The following is a 25,676-nucleotide window of genomic DNA, read 5'->3' on the forward strand; positions in this document are numbered from 1 at the left end:
TTTCTCTTTCCACATAGAATTTCTTCCAAGACGTTGCAAATTTTCCTGAAGGATTCCATCACTACCTGGGAAGTGCTGGCGGTCAGTCTCTCCGAGACCAAAGGTGAGCAACACTGTTCGCTGGCCAGAGAACAGGCAGAAATGCAAGTGGGGAAAACGGACCTTGGGTACGTCACAACAACGGAGGCGTGTTTCAGGACTAAAATATAAGCTCCCCCCCGCCCCCGTCTCTGACCATTGCAGGGATCTGCGTGGCCGACCCCTATGAGATCACAGTGATGAAAGACTTTTTCATCGACCTCCGGCTGCCCTACTCCGTGGTGAGGAACGAACAAGTGGAGATCCGGGCTATTCTCTACAACTACCGGGCCGAACAGATTACGGTACGCTCCCCGCCTTGCGGTGCAATTGGCGATCGGTGCTCAGTGCGGTCGAACCGACATGGGACAAAGCCTGTTCTTCCAGGGCCCGATTCCTTCAAGGCTGGACTCACTTTGAGCTTGTTGGGTGCTTAGCACCTTGCAGGATCAGGGTGGTGGAATCTACCCAGCGAAGAACAAAAGAGCAGCCAGACTGGGTCAGACCAAAGGCCCCTCCTTGCCCAGTCTGCCAACGCCCCAGAAAAGGATGATCTGCCACAAATTGTAGCTGGCAAGCACGGGGCTTGAACCCACCACCTCTGTATCACTAGCCCCACACACTAACTGCTCTGCTGTTATACAAGGAGGTTCCAGGCCTTCTGCTGACACAATGGCAGCCACACCAGATGGGCCTCATTACTTCCACAGAGGACCACCACAGGCTGAGGGGCTCTCTGAGCCCGGTCAGGACCAGAGGGGTCCTGGAGGACTTCTCAGGCCGTCACGGGCGTTGTAAGGACAGTCCTGCCTTTGTAGTTGGTAATGGTGAGCTCCAGGCAGGGGCTGCTTTTCGGAACAGGGCCCCGCCCTGCGGGCTGCCTGCTCACCCGGCTCTGCTCTCTTCTCAGGTCCGGGTAGACCTGCTCTACAACCCGGCCTTCTGCAGCGCAGCCACGTCCAAGACGAAATACCGGCAAATGCTCAAAATCCAAGGCAGGTCCTCCCTCGCCGTGCCCTTCATCATTGTCCCGTTGCTGACGGGATCTCACGAAATCGAGGTCAAAGCCGCCGTGTGGGGCAGTTTCGTGGCGGATGGTGTGAAGAAGAAACTGAAGGTCGTGGTAGGTGTCTGCTCAAGGGGGCGTAGTGTCCGCCATTGGCCAAGAGCCTGGAGGCCAGGCTGTCTGGTTTCTGGAGTTGATGCTGGGCCTTATCCGCAATTAACACCCTGCAGGGCTATCCAGCTTCCTTCCACTTCACCCCCTCCACTGTAGCAGCTGCAGCTGCCTTGGTTCTCTTGCACACTGACTTCTGAGCTTGCCTAGAGGAAACCTTAGCTTCAGTTCTGTAACCGTACCGGACTCAAACCGGTGTAACAGAATGACACGGATGCCTGAAGGAGGATTTACCAGACTTTTATTAATCAGCGCTGATGGTCGTCCCCTCGAGCTTTATAGCAAAAAAATGGCGAGGAGCGACCCCGTGCCGCTCTGTGCATAGCCTTTTATCGGATACACGAATAACAGTTTGATTGGCTTTTACATTTCATTGGTTAAAGCACAGCAATACATTATTTCTAACGTTCACGATTGGCATTCCAGTAGTTGGGGAGGGGTACTCTTATCTTATGCCTATGTGCGGTTTTACTTTCTCATAGCTATGTTGCTGATTTCTGCCTGCTTGTGCCTGTCACAAGTTAGAAAATGTGAAACACAGCTTCATTCTTGCTCCACAGGCTAGTGGGCCCCTAACTGCTGTTAAGCTAGTTCCTTATCTTTTTCAGGCAAGGGGCAAATTCCACTACAGTTCTACAGGGGTGGGGTTGTGGGTTCAAGCCCTATCCTCAACCAATGTGGACCTGGCATCCTTGGAACTAAAACTTGCACATGCTTCAGTGCACCTAAAAAAATTATTCCACACAGGGGTGGAAACCTTAGAAACAAAACCCTGCATAATGACTTTTGTGGGCCCTAGGCACTTTTGCCTTCGTGGGCCCCTTCCTCCATTAAAAAAATATTAAACATTATTTTTGATATAACTTTAAGTACGTCAACATTTTATTTTCGTTCTGTTTTAGGCAAAATTGAATAGATTTTCGTGGGCCCTAAAAGTTTCATTTTTTTCTGACGTGAGAAAAAATTGAAACCTTTTCTTCGACCCTAAAAGTTCATTTTTTTTCTTCTGATTTTAAAAGAAATTAAAACATTTTCATGAGCCCCTAAAAGTATCGTGGGCCCCAGGCACTGCGCCTCCTGGGCCTAATGGATAAGTCGGCCTGGCTTGGACCAGTGGGTGCAGACTCAGTGCCTCACCTATTGGCCAGGAGAGCTGCCCAAAGGACCAGCGATGGGGGGGGGGGGGGGGTGCGAAGGGCGTCCCATTGGCCTGCCCCGTGGTCTGACTGCAGTGATGGGGGAGAGGAAGATCTGGCCAGGCTCCCTACACCTGCGTCCTTAGGGGGCAGGGACGGTGTTACGCTGGGGATGAGCTTGGTCTGGGGACTTCTGCTTGGCTGCCCTCTAACAAGGATCCAGGAAAAGGGACCCTCGTGGAGGTCTGATTCTGGACTGCCTGGGGCAGAGCCTGCTGTCAGGTTCACTTGATGCTGGCACCCAGGGGCGTCGCTGCTGCTTGGCGCCAGGGTAAACCAGCCCAGCCCCTGGCTCGCCTTTCCCCCCTGCCCTGCGCTGTCTGGTCACAAGCGCGTCTCCTTCCTTTCTAGCCGGAAGGGATGAGGATGACCAAGACAATTAAATCTGTCGTACTGGATCCGTCTGGGAAAGGAAACAGTGAGTAGCCGCACGGCTTGGCCTCCCCGTGGCGCCTTTCAGCATGAAGGGCTCCCCGGATTCCACGCCCTGCGCCCACGCGGGTTCGGTGAGCCCAGGTTGCAGGAAGAGTCCAGGCCCAGGAGCCTGACTCCACCAATGTTCGGGGCCGGGTCTCTCCCCTTGCCCCATGTGCCTCCCCGAGAGCATCTCCTGGCCCTGCGTGTCTCCCCCGACTCGTCCCTGCCTGCCCTGGGCTGTGGGTGACTGCCCCTTCCAGCGCTGCGCTGCACTTCCTCATCGGCAGCCAGCTACAAGGGAGCACGATGGCTCAGGCAGCTGCTGCACCTGCGGAGGGAGGGGGTGCATGGAAGCCCCCCCCCACTCCCCAGGGCAGGCAGCTCCCAGTCAACACCAATGGGGGCGGCCTTATCCTGGGTGGACGTCGAGGAGCTGTCTGGGGGGCTTGGGAGAAGTGTGGAGTGGGAAGGGGGGGGCTTGGGCAAATGTCTCCTCATGCGGGGGAGGAGAGGGGGATTTGGGTGAATGTCATGCTGGGGGGACGGACAATAAAAGGGGGCTTTTCCCCCAGAGCTTCCTGCTGCCAGCAAGGGGTGGGCTTGGGGGAGTCCTCCTCTGTGGCCCTCAACAGCCTGCCTGCACCCCAGACTCCTTCTTCCAGGCCCAGCCCTCCACCCGGCACTGCCTCCCACACCCCAATCCTCTGTCCCAGTCCAGAGCCTGCCCCTAGCAGCCGAAGTCCCTCCCAGAACCGCAGGAAGTGGGGGCGGCCGGGTTTGGATCCATTCTGGGCCCCAACCTGCGCCCCTGTACGGAAGGGCCTGCATCGCTGGCTTTGGACCCGTGGAACTAACCCCGCGCCCCAAATCCACTCTGCAGCAAACCTCCCTGAAAACTCCACCCCTGGCATCAGCTCCCGCCTGGGAGATTCCCGGGGCGTCGGTTTCGCTGTGGCTGACACGGCGGCTGGCTGGGCGGCGTTTCATCATCTCTTTCCCGCCTCCTTCCGTTCCAGACGGCGTCCAGGAAGAGGTGGTGCATGCGGCCGATATCGACGACATGGTTCCCAACACAGAGTCGGAGACCAAAGTCAGCATCCAAGGCAAGAGACGGGAGGGGCAAGGGCTTCGTGCTTTAGAAGTAGAGGGAAAGGAGCCAGGATTCTGCCTGGTAGCCACACGGGCAGGAGGTGTCCGATGGCCACGGAGGTCTGTTGCGGGGCCGGTCGAGCAGTCATGGCCGAGAGCCGCCTTGTCGGTGTGCGGCTGACACACGGGTCAGAGTGGCCCACACTCTAAATAGGAGCCAACAGCGTGACACCGGTGCAAAACAAGCCATCGTGATTCTGGGCTGCATGAACAGGAGTGTGGTGAGCCAGACCCGAAAAGTCCTTCTTCCGCTCTACTCTGCGCTGGTTAGGCCCCAACTGGAGTCTCGTGTCCAGTTCTGGGCACCGCATTTCAAGAAAGATGTGGAGAAATTGGAGAGGGTCCAGAGAAGAGCAACAAAAATGACAAAGGGTCTAGAACCCATGAGCCGGGGGGAAGACTGAAAGAATTGGGCTTGTTTAGTTTGGAAAGGAGACGACCGAGAGCGGTTTCCGAGTATCTAAAAGGGTGTTTCAAGGAGAAGGGAGAACAATTGTTCTCCTTGGCCTCTGAGGGCAGGATAAGAAGCAATGGCCTTAAATTACAGCAAGGGAGGTTTAGGTTGGACAGTAGGAAAAGCTTCTGTCAGGGTGTAGTGGGGGGCTGTCTGCTTTGTAACCCGGTATTCCCACCTGGCTGTGCTGTGCTGTGAGATCCCAATGATTCCCCCACACGCGTATGGGCCCAGACACCAGCCTGAGCAGATAACAAGGCTCTTCCCAGAAGAAGAGCCAAAGGAAGGGAGGCAGAGACGGCCACCTGGCTGGGCGGGAAGGCCTGGGAGCTGGGCGGTCTTGGCTGAGGGAAGCATGAAGAAAGCAGACGAAGTCCAGGACGGGGGGCTCAGGGGCCTGTGAACCCCCCTCCCCCCAAGAGGACTAGGCTGTCTGCCCTGGCTCCTATGGCAACGTGGAGCCAATGCTGGGTTGTATCTCTGAGAAGCAAATAAACCTTCTACTGGCTAGAAGAGTCCCATCTGGCTGCAGATGAGGGTGCAGGGTTGGGGGCTCCCCGATGCACCATCACAGGCTGGTGAAGCACTGGGATAAGTTGCCCAGAGAGGCTGTGGAATCCCCATCGCTGGGGATATGGAAGAGCAGGTTGGACAGACCCGTCAGGGATGATCCAGACGGTGCTCGGTCCTGCCGGGAGGGCAGGGGGCTGGTCTTGATCTCTGGAGGTTGCTTCCAGTTCGAGGGTTCTGAGGGGCTCCCCGGGCGATGGAGGATCCAGGGGGCAGACGAGGCTTTTAGACAGGCTGGCCTGGACAGTGGTTTTCAACCTGCGGGTGGTGACTCCGTCCTGGGGCGCAGAATGTCAGGCACTGGGTCGCCCTGTTCAGCCCCCCGGCTCCCTGGTGGCCAGCTACGGCTGGGTCAGAGCCCACGTGTTGAACACCTGTGGCCAATTCCTGCCTGTTCTGACGCCACGCTCTGCCTTGGAAGTGGCCGGCAGCAGCTCCAGCCCTTAGGCAGCACTGCCCCTGCCCTAAGCACCGGCTCCACACTCCCATTGGCCAGAAACCAGCCAATGGGAGGTGGGGTGGGTTGGGCCTGTTGCTGGCCGCAAATCTCTCAGCACAGTGGTGCTTTCACTCCCCATCCTTACAGTGGGGGGAGCAGCCCTCTCTTTGCCCCCGGGGAGCTCAGCCAGCAGGGGCCGGTGCTCTCAGGGCGGGCGGGCCTCGGTGCCCCCCCACGGCGGCTCGGACGCGCCACGGGGCCACGTTCTGCAGGGCCCCCGAGCGCCTGGGTGGCCACGGGGATTCTTGCTGTTCTTTTTGGGGGTGCTTGCTGAGAAATGCTCGGAGGGTTGCGGGGGTGGGGGTGGGATCAGCACACAGGCCTGGGATCCATTGTCGCTCCGGGCCCGCTCTCCCCGCTGGGGCTCATGCCGCCTGATTTCCTCGGCCAGGGAACCCCGTGGCGATAATTGTGGAAAACTCCATCGACGGGGCCAACCTGAAGCACCTGATTGTGACGCCGTCGGGCTGCGGGGAGCAGAACATGATCGGCATGACCCCCCCGGTCATCGCCACCCACTACCTGGACAGCACGGAGCAGTGGGAGCGGGTCGGGGCGGAGCGCCGGGCGGAAGCCATCAAGCTGATCATGCAAGGTAAGCCCTGCGTATGCCAGACGGCCCCGCTCTTCCTCCGGCTCACAGTACAGACACAGGAACCGCCGCATGGGCCTGGTCCGGGGGTCTGGCTGGCCCAGTGTCCTGTTTCGGAGAGGGGCCAAATGCTTCTGAAACCTCGCCTGAAGCAGATTGGGTGATAGAGAGCCCAGGGACCGGGCGGCTAGCCGGGCCCTCCGGGGATTCAGTTCAGTTCCCTGCTCTGATACAGACTTCCCGGGCAATGTTGGGCAAGTCACTTAATCTCTCTGGGACTCCATTTCCCCTTCTGCAAATGGGGAGAGCAGCAGTGCCCTGGTGGTTGTGAGGTTAGAGGCCAGAAGCTCCTTAGAAGTGGCACCTGGACTGTGGCCCTGTCAGCCAATCCACCCTTTCCCCAAAGCTCTGCCCGTTTTCTGCCTCCGGGCTCTGCCCCACTGGCCTTTTCCCCTGAGACCCCGCCCTTGCTCCGCCTCTCCCATCCCCCTTCCACCTCTTCCCCCCAGGCCCCGCTCACCACTCGCTCCTCTCAACCCCCTCCTCCCTTTCTCGGAGGAGCCATGATGCCCTGGTCCCCACAGTGCGGTGCCCCTGTCGACTCGTGAGGCACTGTGGGAATGGAGGCCAGAAAAGCACCTTCTCCCTTTAGAGGCTGGTTTAAGACCTGGCACATGCTGTTTAATACCCCGCCCACAGTGCTGACTAGACTTTCTTATGTGGACAACCCTCCAGCCCCTATTGTCAGGCCTGCGGTGCGGCTGGACTCACGTTCAGTGGGTGTGCGGCTGTTCTGGCCTCTGGCTGCGGTGGGAGGAGGGGACGGTACATGGTAGCGGGGTGTCGGCCATTCGCCGGCAGGCTGGCAGCTCAAATCCATTTCAGGATTTGGCACTCGGTAGCGGGGAAGGAGGGCGACTCTCCGGACCCCTGAGAGAACTTGGTAGATTCCTTTCACCACGCCACAGGCGCCCTTGGGGGCTGCCTAAGTTAGCCATTGGCTCTGAACGACAAACACCCCACCCATTACGCTTTCATGATTGACTACATGATGGGTGCGGAAACTGAGGCAGGGAGCGACTGGCCCAACATCACACCCTGCAGTGAGGGACAGAACTGAAAACTGAACCCCGGGATCCGGGCTCGCAGCCCCTTGCTCAAGGGCGGGCCATGTGCATCCCGGGGACTGGATACGGTTTACCGGGGTTAGCCCCTGGTGGTCTGCTGGATGCTTTATTTACCAGTGTGTTGCAGGTATGGCTGCTCCCATTGGCTGCGGATCGCCGTTCCCGGCCAGTGGGAGCTGTGGAAAGCGGTGTCCCACACAGGCGTGGGGGTGTGTGTGTCACCACGCTGTCTTTGTTTGCCAGGTGTGCCATGGCTCTTTCTGTTTCAGGTTACACCCAGCAGATGGTTTACAAAAAGCCCGACTACTCGTACGCTGCTTTCAAAGACCGGCAAGCAAGCACTTGGTAAGGACAGTGGGTTTTCTCCGGCAGCCCCTTGATCGGCTTCTGGCAATATTTACAAAAGCACCTAAGCCAAGTAGGAGTCTAATTCCCACTGAAAGTTGAGTGCCTAAGTCACTTAGACATGTCAATAAATCCCGCTGGGTGCCTGTTTGCATTGTTAGGTGCCTAAATACCTTGTAAATATGCCCCCCCCCCCCGGTGATTTCAGTGACAGCATAGTGTTGGCAAGACGGTGACCCGAGGGACTTATAATGAATAAGACGATAAGAATGGCCACACTGGGTCAGACCAAAGGTGCATCTCGCCCCGTGTCCTGTCTGCCCACAGTGGCCAATGCCAGGTGCCCCAGAGGGAGGGGTCACAACGGGTAATCCTCACGGATCCCTCTCCTGTCACTCATTTCCAGACAAACAGAGGCTAGGGACACCATTCCTACCCACCCTGGCTAATAGCCACTGATGGACCTAACCTCCAGGAATGTATTTTGTTCTTTTTTGAGCCCTGTTATAGTCTTGGGCTTCACAACTTCCTCTTGCAAGGAGTTCCACAGGTTGACTGTGTTGTGAGAAGAAAAACTTCCTTTTGTTCGTTTTAAACTTTCTACCTATTCATTTCATTTGGTGACCCCTAGTTCTTATGTTATGGGAACAAGTAAACTTCTCTACACCCGCCATTATTTTATAGACCTCTGTCATAGCCCCTCTCAGTCTTCTCTTTTCCAAGCTGAAAAGTCCCAGCCTAACGAATCTCTCCTCATATGGTAGCCATTCCATGTCTCTACTCATTTTTATTGCTCTTTACTGAACTTTTTCCAATGCCAGGAAACCCTGCTCTCTCCCAGACAAGAGGGGACAGTCCCCTTTGCTCCATGCTAACTCAGGTTACCCTAAACCAGTGTTCCTCAACCTTTTTTTATAAAGTACCCCCTTTTAAAAAAAAAAAAATTATAAGTACCCCCAGTACCTACAGTTTTCAGACACACACATTTTTTTTCTCCCATTGCAACACATTTGTTTAAACAACTTAATCGTAGCCGGGCGGGTGAGGAAATGTTTGGGTGTACACAGCACAAACAGCAGAAAGCGCTATAAAACTTACGACACAAATTCAGTTTTCTCCAAATGTCAGTTGGGTGGATGTGCCTCCCCAGACTTCTCTCAGGTACCCCTCAGGGTTCGCGTTGCACTGGTTGAAAAACATCGCCCTAAGCTGGCCCACACGAACGTCGCTCCATTTCCGGCTGTAAAACGCCTCACCCCAGCCCTGAGCGCAGAGTGTTCACACCGAGGGGGAAAGCAGGAGTGACTGTGCTGTGGCTGGTTCTGTCCTCAGGCTGACGGCCTATGTGGCGAAGGTCTTTGCCATGGCCAAGAAACTAGTGCCCCTTGAAAACCAAGTGATCTGCGGGGCGGTGAAGTGGCTGATCCTGGAAAAGCAGAAGCCGGACGGGGTCTTCCAAGAAGACGCTCCCGTGATCCACGGAGAGATGGTGGTACGTGTTTCCTTTGACTTTGACACACCCGCCACCGCCTGCCTCCGTCCTCATAGCAGCTTGTCGGTTCACAATTCAAAGGGGTGTCTTCCTGGGCTGCGCTCACGCAGACGGATACCCTCTGTCACACCCGTGTATGTCCGGACCAGCCCAGAGCAATTACACGGGCAGCAGAGAACAGAGATTCATGCCCCATGGGACAGATTCTATTTAGTCCTTATTGGACTTTATCGTTTCTTCAGCACTTCTCCCTGGGGCAAGCGGGGGGGACATCCTGCGGGAGGGGGGTAGATCATGTTTGGTTTTGTTGTTTTTTGGGGTTTAGAGGTGGGATGGGGGGTCATTGTCAGAGTTAGGGTGTTAAGAGCATGTCGGTATCAGCAGGGGCAGATGACCGTTTTGCAGGACCCCCCCTTTGCCACGGCGCATGCGCAGTGATGCCAGGCGCATGTGCGGTGGCACCACGGCACATGAGCGGGGCTTTTTGAAGCACGGGGCCCGGGGCCCTGTTCGCCCTGCCCTATATCCGCCCCTGGGTATCAGGGTTTATTAGGTCGAAGGCGGTGTCAGCGTCAGATTTGGGGGAGTCAGTGTCAGGGTTTAAGGTGTCGAAGGGGGTGTTGGTGTCAGGACTTTAGGGGGTGAGTGTCTGGGTTTAAGGGGTGTCAGTGTCAAACTTTAGGGGTCTCCGAATTAGCGTTTGGGGTAGAAGAAGGTGGCAGGGCTGGGATTGAAGATACAGGAGGAAGTGTCAGAGGTGCCTTGATTTAGGGGTGTCAGTGCCTCGGTTGAGGGCTGTTTGTGTCTGGGTTTACTAGACAGAAGGGGGTGTAAATGACGGGGCATAGGGGATGTCAGTGTCACCCTGATATTAGATAGAAGGAGGGTCCAGGCTGCGAGCCTTGTTCCCGTGGTGGACAGATGTCTCCAGAGGGGAAAGTTCTGCGATATTTCCTATAGCTGAGCAGGCGCTGGGGTGGCCCGAGATCCACAAGTGGTTCATAGGCCAAAATCTGGTCTTTGCTGTCCCTGGGGCTTGGCCTGTGACCTGCACGAGAAACTGATGGACACATAGTGGCAGGGCCCGAGTGTGGGTCTGGCGAGCTCCGTCCACTCACACGCGTTCCTGTCCGTGGGCGTGGCCGGCGTTCTCCACACCGACAAAGGCGAACCTGGCCCCGCGCTTGGCAGCTGCTCAGCCCATTCTTGGGTGGCCTGGTGTCTGGTATGATGGCCTGTGCAGGGGGCCGGGGATGGAACCTTTCTTCTCATGGCACTTCCCAACCCCCCGTCTGTCCTCTGCTCCCCGTAGGGAGGGTACAAAGGCGCTGAGCCGGAAGCGTCGCTGACGGCTTTCGTTCTGATTGCATTGGAAGAGGCCAAGGAAATCTGCAAGGATCAAGTCAACGTGAGTGTCTCTGCCCCGCACAGTCACTTCTGCCTTCACACCCGGGGCTTCACCTTTCCATCCCCAGGAACCACGCCCGGGGCACCGATCGTCTTTCGTCCTCAGCCTTGACAGGCCTACATTTGCTCCCGACACACTGTGCCCTCCTGTCCACTGGCTGTCCGCCGTTTTCTTGGCTGTCCTCTTGTTTTTCAACCTGTAAACGTTACTCCCAGATGCCTCCCCAACATGATTCCCGTCACAGCTGCTGCCTTTTATTTGACCCAATGGGTGCTCCATACCCCCTCTTCTCTGAGGCCCTGTTCCCCATTTTGCCCCCTTCCCGAGTCCCTTCCTTGCTCCGCCTCTTCCTGTCCCCCTCCCTCAGATCTTACCCTTGCTCCGCCTCTTCCTGTCCCCCTACCTCAGATCTTACCCTTGCTCCTCCTCTTCCTGTCCCCCTACCTCAGATCTTACCCTTGCTCCACCTCTTCCTGTCCCCCTCCCTCAGATCTTACCCTTGCTCCGCCTCTTCCTGTCCCCCCTCAGATCTTGCCTTTGCTCCGCCTCTTCCTGTCCCCCTCCCTCAGATCTTACCCTTGCTCCACCTCTTCCTGTTCTCCTCCCTCGGATCTTGCCCTTGCTCCGCCTCTTCCTGTCCCCCTCCTTCAGATCTTACCCTTGCTCCGCCTCTTCCTGTTCTCCTCTCTCGGATCTTGCCCTTGCTCCGCCTCTTCCTGTCCCCCTCCCTCAGATCTTACCCTTGCTCCACCTCTTCCTGTTCTCCTCCCTCGGATCTTGCCCTTGCTCCGCCTCTTCCTGTCCCCCTCCCTCAGATCTTACCCTTGCTCCGCCTCTTCCTGTTCTCCTCCCTCGGATCTTGCCCTTGCTCCGCCTCTTCCTGTCCCCCTCCCTCAGATCTTACCCTTGCTCTGCCTCTTCCTGTCCCTCCCTTCCCTCAAAATCCCCCTCCCTCCCTCCACTACCCCCTCTTCTCCATTCCTCCCACAAGTTGCTCCCAGCAGCCGCTCACTGATTGGCGGCCTACCCAACAGCTGATCGACGGCCAGTTGGAGCAGAACCGCTGTGACCCATGGCCGCTATTTTTTGCATGGGTGCTTGAGCCCCGGGGCACCCACAGAATCGGCACCTAGGAGTCTTCTTGTGCCCTTCTGTCTGACACCGCAGTCCAGGGTCCGACTGAGGGGCAGGCAACTCCGGCGACCACTTGGGGTACTGGGCTTGCGGGAGGGGACCCCCAGGCTTGCAGTGCTGTTTTGTTGTTAGAAAAAAAAGGGGGGGGGAATCAAGCGCTGGAAATAAAATGCTTCCAGTACAGGCAGTCCCCGGGTTACATGGATCCGACTTACATCGGATCCCTACTTACAAACGGGGTGAGGCAACCCCACACTAGCTGCTTCCCCCCAGCAGACCAGGGAGATGCGAAGCCAGCGCCCCCCCAGCAGACCAGGGAGATGCGGAGTAGCTTTTCTCAGCAGACACCTCAGCTTGAGAATAAAGGACTGAGGGAAGAGAGGTGTGGGAGAATAGAACTGAGCTCTGGAGAAATGTTTGGCTAGAGTTTCCCCTACAATATGTACCAGTTCCGACTTACATAAAAATTCAACTTAAGAACAAACCTACAGTCCCTATCTTGTACGTAACCCGGGGACTGCCTGTATTCCCTCTGGGGCTTCATTTTTCACTAACGTCCCAGAATATTCGGGACCTATTAGCTTTGTTTCTATAAGCTGAGAGGAAACATTTTTTAATTTGCTAATATATGGCACAAGCAAGTGCAGATTTACCACTCCCGGCATGCAGATATATGGCCTTATACTGCAGGGATAATTATGCACACCAATGGTGCATCAAAGTTGCAAGGGCTTCATTTCGGGAGGCCTAGGGACATGGCTCGCCCTGGGACATGGCTCCCGTTCTTCCCGCTGCCCTGGCTCCCAGGGAGAGAGGGGAAAGGACACGGAATGCGTGAATTACTCCTCTGCAACCAGGAGTGAGAGGCCTGTGCAAGAATCGTGTCCTTTCCCCTCGCTTCCCGAGAGCCAGGGGAAGAAAAGCGAGCGGCCTCCCCATACACGCGGCTGGGGCTGCCTCTCCCCGCCCAAAATGGCCCCTTGCAAAGCTGTGAAATGGGCAACACCTGCACCCAAAAATAAGGTACCCAAAAATGTCACAAATAGAGGTGGGGATGCCAGAAATGCACCTCGCCAGGGTGCCATTTGAGCCAGGGCAGGCTCTGTCTGAGATTTTAGTTTCCCACCTCTATACAATCCGCATGGGGTCCGCATTTGCCTGGGGAGCACAAGGTGGTGGGTTCAAGTCCCAGCCACCCTGGGCCTCACCTCCCATACAAGGAAAGCAGGATAATGTGAATGCCTCATCACATTCACTGTGGCAGTCAAATGTGGGGGGAAGCCACATGAATTCTCCATGTCTTTGCACCACCTGAAACTGTTGCCTCCATTTTCTTTGCCTTTCTTTGTCCCCGCCTAGAGTTTGGAAGGCAGCATCAACAAGGCCGCTGACTACTTATCCCAGAAGTACCAGTCTCTCTCAAGACCTTACACCGTGGCTCTCGCGTCCTATGCCTTAGCAATGGTGGGGAGACTGAACACCGAGAAGGCACTCATGAAAGTTTCCACAGGTACATCAGGCATCGTATCAGCTTCGGGGAAAATGAGGCCAAGTCAGGAGAGGGATCAGGGAAGAGAAGCAACCGTGGCTGGAAAGGGATTCACTGAAGAGGAACGGATCACTGGCATTCAGTTCCTTTTGCCCCAATGTGAACTTGCTCGGACTAGGTGTAAATCCGGAGTAACGCTCCCGTACTAAGTGGAGTTGCTCCAGATTTACACCACCGTGTCTATGATCTGGACGTGGCAGAGATCCCGGTATTCCTTGACCTGAGCAGGAATCTGTGGGCTTTGTATGTATATCAAAAGCAGGGGTGGGCTGGGAGCTGCTGACCCACAGAAAAATCAGTCAGGGGCCACACACAAGTGAGTAACAAAACCAAAAAACCTTCACTGCTGTGGCCCCTGACGGAGAAGGAGAAACACTCCCCGCATTCCCTTAGCACAACAGAGTCTAGGGGGGCCCAGGCTAGTAGATTGTGTCTGTTCCAGCCCCACGGTAGGTCAGCAGGGGGACTGGAGCATCAGCTCAGGTTCCCCAATGCTGGGGGGGAACCCTGAGCCTCAGGGGCCGGATCTGGGCAAGCCAGCCCCCAGGCCAAACATTCCCTACCCCGATCTAAAGGATACAAACCCGAAAGCGAGAAAAGGGGGGACCAAGAGGATGCAACTGAATGAAACCGAGCAAAGGGAAACTTTAGAGGAGCTGGAATAATATTACTTGCAAAGAAAACGGCGTTTGACCCATTGTTCGGGGCAGTTAAAACAGGGCAGGGCAAAGCTGTTGCCAGGTGTCTGGTATTCACCCGGACGGTCCAGTATTTGCGGGTAAAAAAACAGGAAATACTGGACATGTGTAATGTCCGATATTTCCTGTTTCCGTCGGACAGAAGCCCGGTGGGGATAATTTTCCCCTGCTGCGTCTGGCGGGGGAGTGAGGAGCACGGCAGAGGCATAGTGAAGGGGGCAGGAGGGGGCACTTGCTAGGTGCCACGCTAGGGGAGCACCAGGCTGGGGTTGGACTGGAGCACACGCTGCTCTCTGGCCCACGTGACCAGCAGAGACCTGGGAGCTGGCCACGTGATGCCTCCCTTCAGCAGCGGCCAACCCACGGCTCGCAAGCCACATTCGGCTCTTGCCCTCCAAAAATGCCGCTCGCAAAGCTGCTCCTGCGCCCCCCCCCCACAATGGCCCCCACCCCTGGCTCCCCTGTGCTTACTGGGTGGGAGCTGAGGGGTTTTAAAAATGGTGCCCAAGATGGCAGCCATCTTAAAAGAGCAGCCTCCTTTTTTACAATTTTTTTTTAATTTAATTTTGCTTAACAACTTTGGTCTCCCTCTTTTTTTTTCCTCGACAGAATTTTTTCCCAATGTTTTTTTTTTTTTTTGCTGGGGGGGTGGCTGTTCGGTATTTTTTTATTGAGCCATCTGGCAACCCTATTTGGCGTAACTACAGTGCTCAGAGAAGGGCATGTGGATTGCCCACGTGCCCTGAGAGACACGGCCACGACACACTAAGTTTTGGTCCTTGCCTCAGGCGAGGCCTTTCTTCGAGTTACTGTGTTTGCCAGGGACTCTGCCTCACTCAGCGGAAGGCCCTTTCTGTAGCAGACCCAGCTCAAAACAACCCCAGGCCGGTCGGGGGCTCAGTGTTCCCGTTTGCAAATACAGGGCCTAACAGGGTGGCTGTGCAGGATGGCGGAAACCGCCCAAAAGGAAGTTCTGTGACAGGGAGCAGAGAGACGTTGCTTCTTGGGCCTAGACAGGGCTGCTGACAGATGTTGCGAAGACCCGGGCAATGTTGAAGGGAGCTTGTCTCTAGACCCCCAGAAGGGGCAGGGCCTCAGGCAGAAGGGGCGGGGCTAGGACACCCAGCCCTCAGTGCTGCTGCCCAGGTGGTGTGGGGTGGGACTCCGGCGGCGATTTAAAGGGCCAGAGTCCGAGGCCCCTTTAAATCTCCAAGCCCCAGGGCAACTGCCCCCTTTACCCTCCACCCCATCAGCAGGCCAGGGTCTAGAACTCACTTCAGGGGTGGATGTGGGGATTTCTCAGCCAGGGAGCTGCCTGCTGGTAGTTTCTCTCACGTTCAGGGAAGTGGGACTTTCTGTGCCTTTTGGTAAGTAACCTGAGGCCTTATCCCCATTTCCTTATCCAAATTGAAACAATCCCCCCGACACCCCAAACACTGGCTAGCGGGCGACACGCGGGGGCTGTGGATCCGTTCGGCTTTCTCGCAGAAAGCCAGGGAAGCAGCCAGGCACTGGCTTTGCCCGGTCAGCGTGGGTGGAGGCCTGTGGGGCAGCGTCTGTGAGCAGCCCCTCCTTTGCTGCTGCCTAGGGGGAAACCGCTGGGAAGAGCGGAACGCCCGCACCTTCAACATCGAGGGCACCTCCTACGCCTTGCTGGCCTTGCTGAAGATGAAGAAGTACGAGCTGACCAGCCCCATCGTCAAATGGCTGAGGGAGCAGAACTACTACGGAGGGGGCTACGGATCTACCCAAGTGAGTAGGAGCCTTATCGTCCCGCGCGGCCGTCCGCAGCCGGGTTTGGTGGGGCGGCCTCCCAGCGGAAGGGGGAGTCCCACTGGGGAAAGCCCCGGAGGACACTCTTGCGTTGCCTGGGAGACGGGCCTTGGGACCCGTCAGGCCAGAGATCAGCAGAGGAGCCGGACTGAATCTTCTGCCAAGGTGGTGGGTGGAAGCACATGCTTCACTTTAAGACAGCAAGTTACCCCTCCCCCTCCCCCAGCAGCCAAAGGGTCTTCTCTTCCCATGGGCAGAAACACCCCCGCATTTGGACCCCTTCCAGCGTTTCTTCCAAGGCCCCAAAGAGGATAAAAGCCCTACTACTACTGACAGCTACGTAAAAATCACCATGGAGTGCCTCAGTTTCCCCTCCCTTCCCTTGGGGCCAGGGGCTGCGCGGAACTATAAGTTCTGACTGTGGCCAACAACCTCAGCAGAAAATCACCTGGCTACTGAGTCTGTTTTTTCTCTACCTAACAGGATGCTACAAACTCAGGTAGGAGGGGTCTGTTGTTTTGGGCCATGTCTTCTATCTCGAACACTGTGTGTGCTATAGATACCGACATATACATCGTAGGAGCCTCTGCCTTGCGGTGCTCTGTCCAGTGGACAGTTGGGCCCTGTTATTGGCTAGGGAAGATGGGAAACTAAATGACCCTGCGTGATTTATTTATTGACCCTGGGTTCTATTCCTGTCTTCCTGGAAGACCCCAGGAAAGTTGCTTTCCTACCCCGTGCCTCAGTTTCCCCATCTGTAAAATGGGGATAAAGATATTGTGCTGCTTTGTAAAATGCTCTGAGGTCTACTGATGGAACACACTGTAGAGAAATGAGGGAATACTATTCGATAACTCCATAGGCGTCCAGTGGCTTAGGTGGGGGAAGGCTCCGCCCACTCTTTGCCCCCCAGAACGCCTGCTGTAGGTGTCTTGGGGGCAGAGTGTTGCTGTCCCGGAGAGCTCACCCTCCCTGAGATCCGGGGCAGCTCGGATCACACTGCTGCCTCCCTCCCCAGTGCTCCGGGGATGCTGCTGTGCGTGCGCTCTTCTCCTCCCCATGGTGGGTGTGGGTGCGTAGGCTCTTGACGCACTGCTCCTTCCATTCCTCCCTCAGCCCCAGCTGCACTGACCACCCCTGGATCATCCTATTAGCTGTTCAGCATAACAAGGTGTCCCACTCTTGTCCCCCCCCCCCCCCCCCCCCGGTGTTCTAGGCGACCATCATGGTGTTCCAGGCTCTGGCGCAGTACCAGATCGACATTCCGCAGCTCGCCGAACTTAACCTGGACGTCTCTATTCTCCTGCCGCGCCGGGCTAGCCCCATCAAGTACAGAATCATGAATCAGAACGCGATGGTGTCCAGATCAGCAGAGGTATTATGCCGCTGGGTGGGATTCGCAGAGACTGCTGAGTTTAGCAGCAAGAAGATATTGACTGGACCTCCTGGCCAAACTCTTCTGCAGGGGTGGGGAGAGGGGGGAGTAGTGGCCCCAGCCCTGGATCCAAACACATCTGCAGTTTTGACTCTGATTTTTAAGGCCAGAAGGCACCATTATCATAATCTATTCAGGCCTTTCCCATAACCTTTGGTTAACTTCTAGCAGAGCTGTAAGATCTGTTCTCGATAGACCCTCAGTCTTGATTTAAATGATGGAGACTCCACTACATCTGGCCAGGCTCTGGGTTCTAGGCAGTCAGGCCTAGTGGTTGGAGGTAGCTGTACTGTCAGAACAGAGTTAAGGATAATGCTGAAATCAGGGTCCAGGCACAGGCCCTGGCCAATGTCCCCTCTCATTTTGTTCACCTGGGTGCAGAATACATTTTGTTACCTGCACCGAGGCATGTGCAGATGTGCACCACTCATCGAAACACATGCTGATGGCTGAGGGTGCTCTACTAATCAGCTGGGTGGCATTTTAATTTGCTGTGAGTGGCCGCCCAAGCGCCCAGCTTACAGGGAACGTAGGCCGTGCGTCAGAATAGACGAGCCAAACGAGGACTGAAGTCAGAGTCCGGAGGCAGACCAAAGGTCAAAGCCAGGCTGGCGTTAATCTGAGGTGGACACAGGCTGGAGTGGGTGGCTATGAGCTGAATCCAAGAGTGCGTGTGTGTGTTTGGGGTGTGTGTGTGCTATTTTGGCTTGGATCTGGAGAAGCAAGATGTGTGGAGATCAAAGAGTTAACTTTGATCCTAGCCTTGTTCTCCTTTGTGCCTCTGCAGAGTCCTCCCATCTCCTCTGGGTGAATGACTGTAGCTTCATTTTCTCCATTATTAGTAGTATTAATGAATAAAGCACAAAAGAATATTAAACTTGGGCAAATTTTCCAGACCAAGTGGAATGAAGACTTCACGGTGAAGGCGGAAGGGAAGGGACAAGGGACCTTAACGGTCATGACGATTTATAACGCACAGCTGCGGGAAGATGCATCCCTGTGTAAGAAGTTTGACCTGAGGGTATCCGTCGAAGAAGCCAGAGGCGGTAAGTAACCTCCTGTCGTTTCTCGTCTGAAACTCGCTGTCAGTCCTCCGATCTGGCCAGAGGGACTCAGCGACACCCGTTTAAATGCAGAGTAACTCCACTGACGGCAGGGGATTTACACCAACATGTAAACCGGCGTCTCTGCAATCGCCTTCTACACTGTGGAAAGTATTTCTATGAAGTTTCTTCCATCTCTCCAAATTCCCAGGGCCTTCAACATTATACCCATAGGGCAGGCACTAAATCATATTTCCAGGTACAGGTCCTACATGTTCTCAGGTGTAACTAATACAGGGTGATTCCAAACGAGGGTGCGTCTACACAGCAGGGCAAAAGTCGAATGAAGCTACACAACCGGAGCTACGACAATTGCGTCGCTGAAGTCGAAATGGCTTCGATTCGGCTTTTGGTGCAGCCCACGCAGCAGGAAGTCGAAGGAAGAGAAGCCGCCCTTCGGCTCCCCTTACTCCTCGTGGGTTACAGGAGTTGGAGTCAAACAGCCTCCAGCTCGCCTCTATTTGGAAACAACAGCTGGCAGTGTAGCTGCACCCTGAGCGAGCAGGGTGTAACCAGGTCTCCTGGGCAGTGGGGTTTCCGGGTGGTTAGGTCCCAGGGTTAGCTGGGGGCTCAGGGTGTAGGACTTCTGGCCACTTAGCAAAGTCTGCTCCTTTAGTTTGGGGCATGGCCCCAAGAATCCAATTTCTCCCTCCTCAAGGGTGGGGGTTTCCCTCTGGTTCTCCCCCTTTGCACCTGGGCGGGGGGGTTGGAGGCTTACGTCCTCCTACGGCCAACTCAGCTGAGCGCTCTGGCTCAGGTCCTGTGGACGGCAGAACCAGCTCCTGCCTCTTCGCTGGTCAGTCCTGAACTGAGCCAGGTTCCCTCCTTTTATTCTCCCTCCAGGCCTGGCATTGGCTGGAGGTAAAACGGGGCAGGGCTAATGGGGCAAAAAGGCCTTGTTTAGCCCCTGCACTGCCAGGCTCTCCTCTCACTCCCTCACCCAGGGGCTGCCTTCTCTCATGCGCCCTGCAGAGTTGAAGCATTTGGTGTGGACGGAAGCGAGGCCAGTTACCCGGGGGGGTTTCTCTGCCTCTAAATTAGCGACGAGTCTATGCCAGGAAGTCTGGTTCCAGACCCAAACGGCCAGAGGGTGTGAATTCACACTCAGCCTGGGGCCGATTTCAGACTCGTCCGTGCCTGCAGCATAGCCCCCTGGCGCTTGGCCTGGAGGGGTATTTCCTTTCGCTGTGGAGTTGCTGGTTGCTACAGGGGCTCGGGCTGGCCAGACGGCGGCCACGCAGCCGCACCCTGGGCCAAGCCATGCTAGCAGGATCTGGGATTTTGGCACCCTTTGTTACAGAAACAAAAGCCAGCCGTGAATGTTGGCCCCAGGTTCTTCATTTCCCCGGCTGTCCTAGGCATTCACACCCATGGGTCTCCCTATTTTAGTCTCATCTTTCCACCACTTGCCTGGGAGAGGCTTTTTAGCTCGTGCGCCAGGGACAGGAGGAGTTACGTGCCGAGGGGAGGTTTACAGAGGGGTTTTCACACCCACGATCGGATCTGGTTTATTACTAAGCCACCTTGGTGCACTTAACATACCAGACCAACAGAGAGTTTGTCCTGCATGAAACTGACTCAGAGATGTTCCTTGTTTTTCTCTTCTGCGCCATTTCTAGCCAAGAAGCCGGAAGGAGCGATGCGTTCAGTCAATATTAGAATATGCGTCAGGTGAGAACCACGCCCTTTGCTGGTGGACGATCATTAGCGGGACGGATGGGCAGAGGGAGACGCCTGGGCTATGGATTTTTCTATGGACTGGCCGGCAAGGTTGTTGAGAAGAAACAGGGGCAGGTGGAGCGGGAGCGAAGTCCAGGCGGAAGCAACGGATTCTGACCCAAAGGTGTTTTCTCTTCTCCGCATTAGGTTCCTTGGCCAAGTCGATGCCACGATGTCCATCATCGATGTCTCCATGCTCACTGGCTTCTCCCCTGACGTGGAGGACCTGAAGAGAGTATGTCAGTGTAATCTGAGAACCGGGAATGGCACAAACTATGCCGTGGCTCCAGGGGCGACACGAGCGGGGGGCACGAGGGGTCACATGCATCTCCAAGGCAGGCGGTGCTGGCCAATAGCTGGCGTGGGATTAGCGCTGCAAAGTGACCCCAGGGTGGGGAGGGGTCAGGGAAACCCCAGCATTCCCCAGAAGGGGTGCGGTGCGGCCAGAGAGCAGGGCAAGCTGGGGCCACCTTGCTGCGCTTCCCCCAACCCGCTGCTGGCGAGTGCAGGGGGAGGCACAAAGATTCCTGCTGCTGGTGCCAGCCATCTGGCCTCACTAGGCTGCCTTGGCTGGAGGAAGAGGCAAGACTGGGGTGGAGCAAGGGCAGGGAGAGGTGGGACAGGGATGGAGAGGGGGCGGAGCAAAGTCAGGAAGGGGCGGAGCAGGGACAGAGAGGGGGCGGAGCAAAGTCAGGAAGGGGCGGAGCAGGGACAGAGAGGGGGCGGAGCAAAGTCAGGAAGGGGCGGAGCAGGGACAGAGAGGGGGCGGAGCAAAGTCAGGAAGGGGCGGAGCAGGGACAGAGAGGGGGTGGAGCAAAGTCAGGAAGGGGCGGAGCAGGGACAGAGAGGGGGTGGAGCAAAGTCAGGAAGGGGCGGAGCAGGGACAGAGAGGGGTGGAGCAAAGTCAGGAAGGGGCGGAGCAGGGACAGAGAGGGGGCGGAGCAAAGTCAGGAAGGGGCGGAACAGGGACAGAGAGGGGGCGGAGCAAAGTCAGGAAGGGGCGGAGCAGGGACAGAGAGGGGGTGGAGCAAAGTCAGGGTGAGGCAGAGCAAGGGCAGGAGCGACAGGGCTTGGAGTAGAGGGGGGTTGTTCCATCTCTTCCCTGGGCTGAGGGGGGGGGCATGTGGCTGGTGCCCCCGCTGGTCTCCCCCTCACCAGTTGCCTCTGGGTGGCTGGGCGGGAGCTTTCCGATGAGAAGATCCAGTGCAGCAGGGAATAGCGAGGCCCAAGGGTTAAACCCGAAGGGAGCCCCGACGGCTCTAAGAATTGGTAACAGCTTTAGGAAACTGCAACCAATTCGCTCCATGCCGGAGATGGAATCTCATCTCCATTGGGCGGGTCAGAGCCCGGCGTCTCTGGCCTTGCTGCACCCGTGATGAAAATAAAAGAAAATCGCTTGTGCCCGGCCTCTCCTGTGCACCACGGTCGGTCACTGAACGTGGGACCGTTAGCACGAAAAGCGGGGCCATGTCAGCCGGAGTCCTGGCACGCTGCTGTGCACAGAGACACCAACTTTCGCCTCACCCAGAACTGAAACCTGGCCCCATTCCTGCCTCGCCCCTTCCCTGAGACCCTGTCCCCTCCCTCCCTCTCTTGCTTTCCCCAACCCTCGCTGACTTTCACGGGGTGAGGGGTGGGGGTGTTGGGACGTGGCAGGGGGTCAGGGCTCCGGCTGGGGGTGTGGGCTCAGGGTTGGGGGCCACAAATGGGGGGGGGGGGTTCAGGGTGCCCCTGTGCTTAGGAGCTGGACATGCCAGCTGTTTCCAGGAGCTATGTGGAGCCAGGGCAGGCAGGGAGCCTGCCTTAGCCCCGGCGTGCCACCAACCAGACATTCTGTGGCCTGCTCAGCAGTGCCGACCGGAGCCCCCAGCATCCCGTTTCTCCAGGTGCTCCACTCAAAAGCCTGGCTACCCGGCTGTGGCGTAAAGGGCAGGCTGGTTTCCTCCAGGCAGCCATGTTGTGGGAGACGCTCTCCCAAGCATGGTGCGGCTGAGTCACTAGTGAGATGGGTTTTTCCCTCCCCTCTTGCGGCAGCTGCAGGACTGTGGCAGAGACGCTGCCTTACCCATGATGTCTCTTGCTTTTCCTTGTTGACATTTAGCTTTCCGAAGGGGTCGACAAGTACATGTCCAAGTTTGACATCGACAAAGCCCCATCCGACAGAGGCAACCTCATCATCTATCTGGACAAGGTAAAAGCTCGACAAAGGCTTTCCCTGACCCTGGGGTCATTTCAAGGGCTCCGGCTGAGTCCAAACTGCCCTCCCACATACGCCCAGGAGAAGAGCAACAAAAATGATGCAAGGTCTAGAACACATGAGCTATGAGGGGAGACTGAAAGACGTGGGCTTGTTTAATTTGGAAAAGAGAAGAAGGAGAGGGGACAGGATAGCGGTTTTCAAGTATCCAAAAGGGGTTACAAAGAGGAGGGAGAAAAATTGTCCTCCTTGGCCACTGAGGATAGGACAAGAAGCAATGGGCTTAAACTGCAGCAAGGGAGGTTTAGGTTGGACATTAGGAAAAACTTCCCAACTGTCAGGGTGTTAAACACCGGAATAAGTTGCCTAGGGAGGTTGTGGAATCTCCATCTCCGGAGATATTTAAGAGCAGGTTGGACAGACACCTGTCAGGGATGATCTAGATGGTGCTTGGTCCTGAAATGAGGGCAGGGGGACACTGGATTTGAAGATCTCTTGTTCCTTCCAGTTCTAGTGTTTTATGTGAAACCCAGAGGCACCGAGACCACCGCCAAGTCTGCTTTACAGCCAGTGGGCTTTTAGCTCATGCAGCAGAGACACCTGGCTTTAGCCCCTAAAGTCACAGGTTCAGGCTCTCCTGTTGATGACCAGGGTCCGTCAGCCTTCCATAGGATTCAGCAGGAGGCCAAATTTGACTCACTGGCCCAAATTCAGGCTTTCCATTAGGAGCAATTGAACGGGCCAGTTCCACAGCTGGTGGCTGCGTCTAGACTGGCATGATTTTCCGCAAATGCTTTTAACGGAAAAGTTTTTTCGGAAAAGAGCGTCTAGATTGGCACGGACGCTTTTGCGCAAAAGCACTTTTTGCGGAAAAGCGTCCGTGCCAATCTAGACGCAGTTTTGCGCAAGAAAGCCCTGATCGCCATTTTTGCCATCGGGGCTTTTTTGCGCAAAAGCCCTACACTGGCCCTCTTGCGCAAATACATTTGCGCAAGAGGGCTTTTTCCCGAACGGGAGCATCATAGTATTTGCGCAAGAACACTGACAATCTTACATTAGATCGTCAGTGTTCTTGCGCATTTTCAAGCGGCCAGTGTAGACAGCTGGCAGGTTTTTCCGCAAAACTTGCCAGTCTAGATGCAGCCAGTGTGTACGGATGTAGGCCCATTGACGTTAGTGGGAAATGCAGCATCTTTTTACACTAAAGCTGAATTTGCTTCTCGGGTCATTCGCTTCTTTTCTCCTTTCACTGCCCTCGCTCGGCTTTCCTCCGCCTCCCTCGCCTACTCTCCCCGCTTTTTCCCCACCGTCTCCTTTGCTTTGTTCTTTTCCAGCAGCCACCCTTCAGCTTAAGCCCCCTGGTACTTTCCCCCCCAGGTTTCTCACCGGGAGGATGAATGCTTGCAGTTCAAAGCGCACCAGTTTTTCGAAGTGGGTCTCATTCAGCCGGCGTCCGTCACAGTCTATGACTATTACAGCATAGGTAACACTGCACCGCTCAAGGCACCGGGGGGCTGGGTTACATGGGGTCAGAGCCTCTTGTGGGCCTTGGATGAAGTGCTCACGTACCTGTTTTGCCGGCTTACAGAGTAGATCTTAAGAGACTTGCCCTAGAGACAGCCAGTAGCACAGCTAGGAGCAGATTGCCAGCTCAGAACAGTCCCTGCCTGCCCCTAGAAAAAGGACCCAGGTGTCCTGAATGTGAATTGGCTCTCACGCTCCCTTGCCCGCCCTTGACTGTCCGATTTGTCTCGCGTACCCCCACGTTTCACCCCACTGAAAAGCTAGTTGCTTACACAAAAGAGACACGCCAATACCAATACCAATACCAATACCAAGCTGTTGGCGGTGAAGGGGGACTATTTATTGACCCTGGTCCCATCCCACGCCACAACATCCACTCCCGCCCCCCACCCGCTCCCTGCATTGTTGGTTGCATTTTGACCCTGCTCCTACTGCGAGACACCCCCCACCCCCCAGGATCTCTGTCCTGCTGCAGGGCTTCAGAGCCTGTTGTAAAACCAGGTAAATATCTACGTGAGTTGATGAACTGCGAGAAGACCTCTGCATACCCCTGGGGAACATGCCCCCTTGGCTGAGAACCACTGGATTAGAACACAGGGCTGAGGAGTAATAGGCTACGTCTACACCACACGGCTATTTTGAAACAAGCTATTCTGGAAGAGTTCTTCCGAAACAGCTTATGTCGAAATAGCGCGTCTATACTGTAGGGAAACCTCAAAATGAGTCCGAGGCAGGCTCCCTTAGTGTAGACGTGCTATGTCGATTTACAGCCCCAGGAGGCACTGGGGAGGAGTAACTGGGGAGGGGCTTTTTCGAAATAGCAGCAGTGGAGCGTCTACACAGGCCTTCTTTCGAAATGGTGGTTTCGGAAGAGGCGTTGTTCCTCGTGGAATGAGGTTTCCAGATTTCGGAAGAAGCCGCCCACGATTTCGAAAATGATTTCGGACTAACGGAATGGCTGTGCAGACGCGCGCATCCTAAGTTCAAAATAACGCCCGTTAGCTCGAAATAACGGTGCAGTGTAGACGCACCCTGAGACTCGAAGGCCAGAGCAGGATTCCTGGTCTGACTTCCTCCCCGCCTCCCAGCTCCCCCTGCTCTAGGAATACCTCCCTCGCCTTAATGCACCCAGACAGAGGTAGGCCAATAACGAGGTGAGCCTGCAGCTACTGGTGATACTTACCCCTTTTACCACCGGGGGGAACTGGCTGCTAGTGTGGGTAAGCAGGTGTCTCGATCAAGCCCCTGGCCATTGTTTCAGGAGGGTGGTTTCCTCTCGCTAAGAAAGGGGGCCCCCACAGACGGCTCCCCCCTTCCCCAGCGAGATTTGCGTAAGGGCTTCCGGGCTGTCTCCTTGGGCCCTAAGCGGTCGTTCTGCGGGAGGGGGAATGAGCCGTGTCTCTGATCTGTCTCCAGATGACCGGTGCACCAGGTTCTACCACCCATCCAAGCAGAGCGGGCTCCTCAGTAAGATCTGTCACGGGGACATCTGCCGGTGTGCTGAAGGTGAGGCATGTCCGGCCGGCTTCCCTCGCGGGTCAGGGCTCCCAGCAAACGCGCAGTCCCACGCCCGCCCCGCCCCCCAGCATCTGCCCCGTCAGAAGCTGATCCAGGTCTTCCTTCTCGGTGGGCCGATTCCAGATATAGGCTCCCGGTAGCGGAGTCTGTCCCCCAGCCTAGAACTCTGACTCAGAGCCAGCTGAGTCCCTGCTACCGCAACCCCGTACAGGAACAGTGGGACCAGGGCAGAGGTGTAGCATGTGGAAATCTGTGGGGAATGCACCCCCCATGTAAACTCATGCCTGCCTGGAGAGGGGAGGCAAGAGAGGACACTGCAGGGTCTCAGCTCAGACCAGGGAGTACAATTCAGCGGGGCTGGAATGGGGCTGGGAGCAGGTTGGACCCCCCCAGGGACCCACCTTCCCAGCCTGAAGTCCTTCGCCCCTTCAGAGTCGGCCTCCACACAGCTGTTCATCCTCCCCGACCCCCTCCCTTCCCCTGCGGGCCTCTCCTCCCTTCCCCAAAGGCAGCCCCGCCTGC

General features: G+C 56.2%; 1 protein-coding gene across 1 annotated transcript in view; it reads left to right on the forward strand.

Annotated features, from left to right (window-relative positions):
• Positions 1–25,676, forward strand: part of LOC102452901 (A.superbus venom factor 1) — a 63,924-nt gene that overhangs the window by 32,916 nt on the left and 5,332 nt on the right. The window contains exons 19-36 of the mRNA XM_075902305.1: positions 18–103; positions 244–383; positions 989–1,201; positions 2,803–2,869; positions 3,885–3,971; positions 5,932–6,135; positions 7,529–7,604; positions 8,937–9,096; positions 10,409–10,504; positions 12,998–13,148; positions 15,474–15,637; positions 16,875–17,033; positions 17,989–18,139; positions 19,816–19,867; positions 20,063–20,150; positions 22,017–22,106; positions 23,490–23,595; positions 25,053–25,142. Coding sequence (XP_075758420.1) covers positions 18–103; positions 244–383; positions 989–1,201; positions 2,803–2,869; positions 3,885–3,971; positions 5,932–6,135; positions 7,529–7,604; positions 8,937–9,096; positions 10,409–10,504; positions 12,998–13,148; positions 15,474–15,637; positions 16,875–17,033; positions 17,989–18,139; positions 19,816–19,867; positions 20,063–20,150; positions 22,017–22,106; positions 23,490–23,595; positions 25,053–25,142 — 2,180 coding nt within the window. The remainder of the gene's footprint in view (positions 1–17; positions 104–243; positions 384–988; positions 1,202–2,802; positions 2,870–3,884; positions 3,972–5,931; positions 6,136–7,528; positions 7,605–8,936; positions 9,097–10,408; positions 10,505–12,997; positions 13,149–15,473; positions 15,638–16,874; positions 17,034–17,988; positions 18,140–19,815; positions 19,868–20,062; positions 20,151–22,016; positions 22,107–23,489; positions 23,596–25,052; positions 25,143–25,676) is intronic.

This window comes from Pelodiscus sinensis, chromosome 19 (genome assembly GCF_049634645.1).
Source record: "Pelodiscus sinensis isolate JC-2024 chromosome 19, ASM4963464v1, whole genome shotgun sequence".
NCBI lineage: Eukaryota > Metazoa > Chordata > Testudines > Trionychidae > Pelodiscus > Pelodiscus sinensis.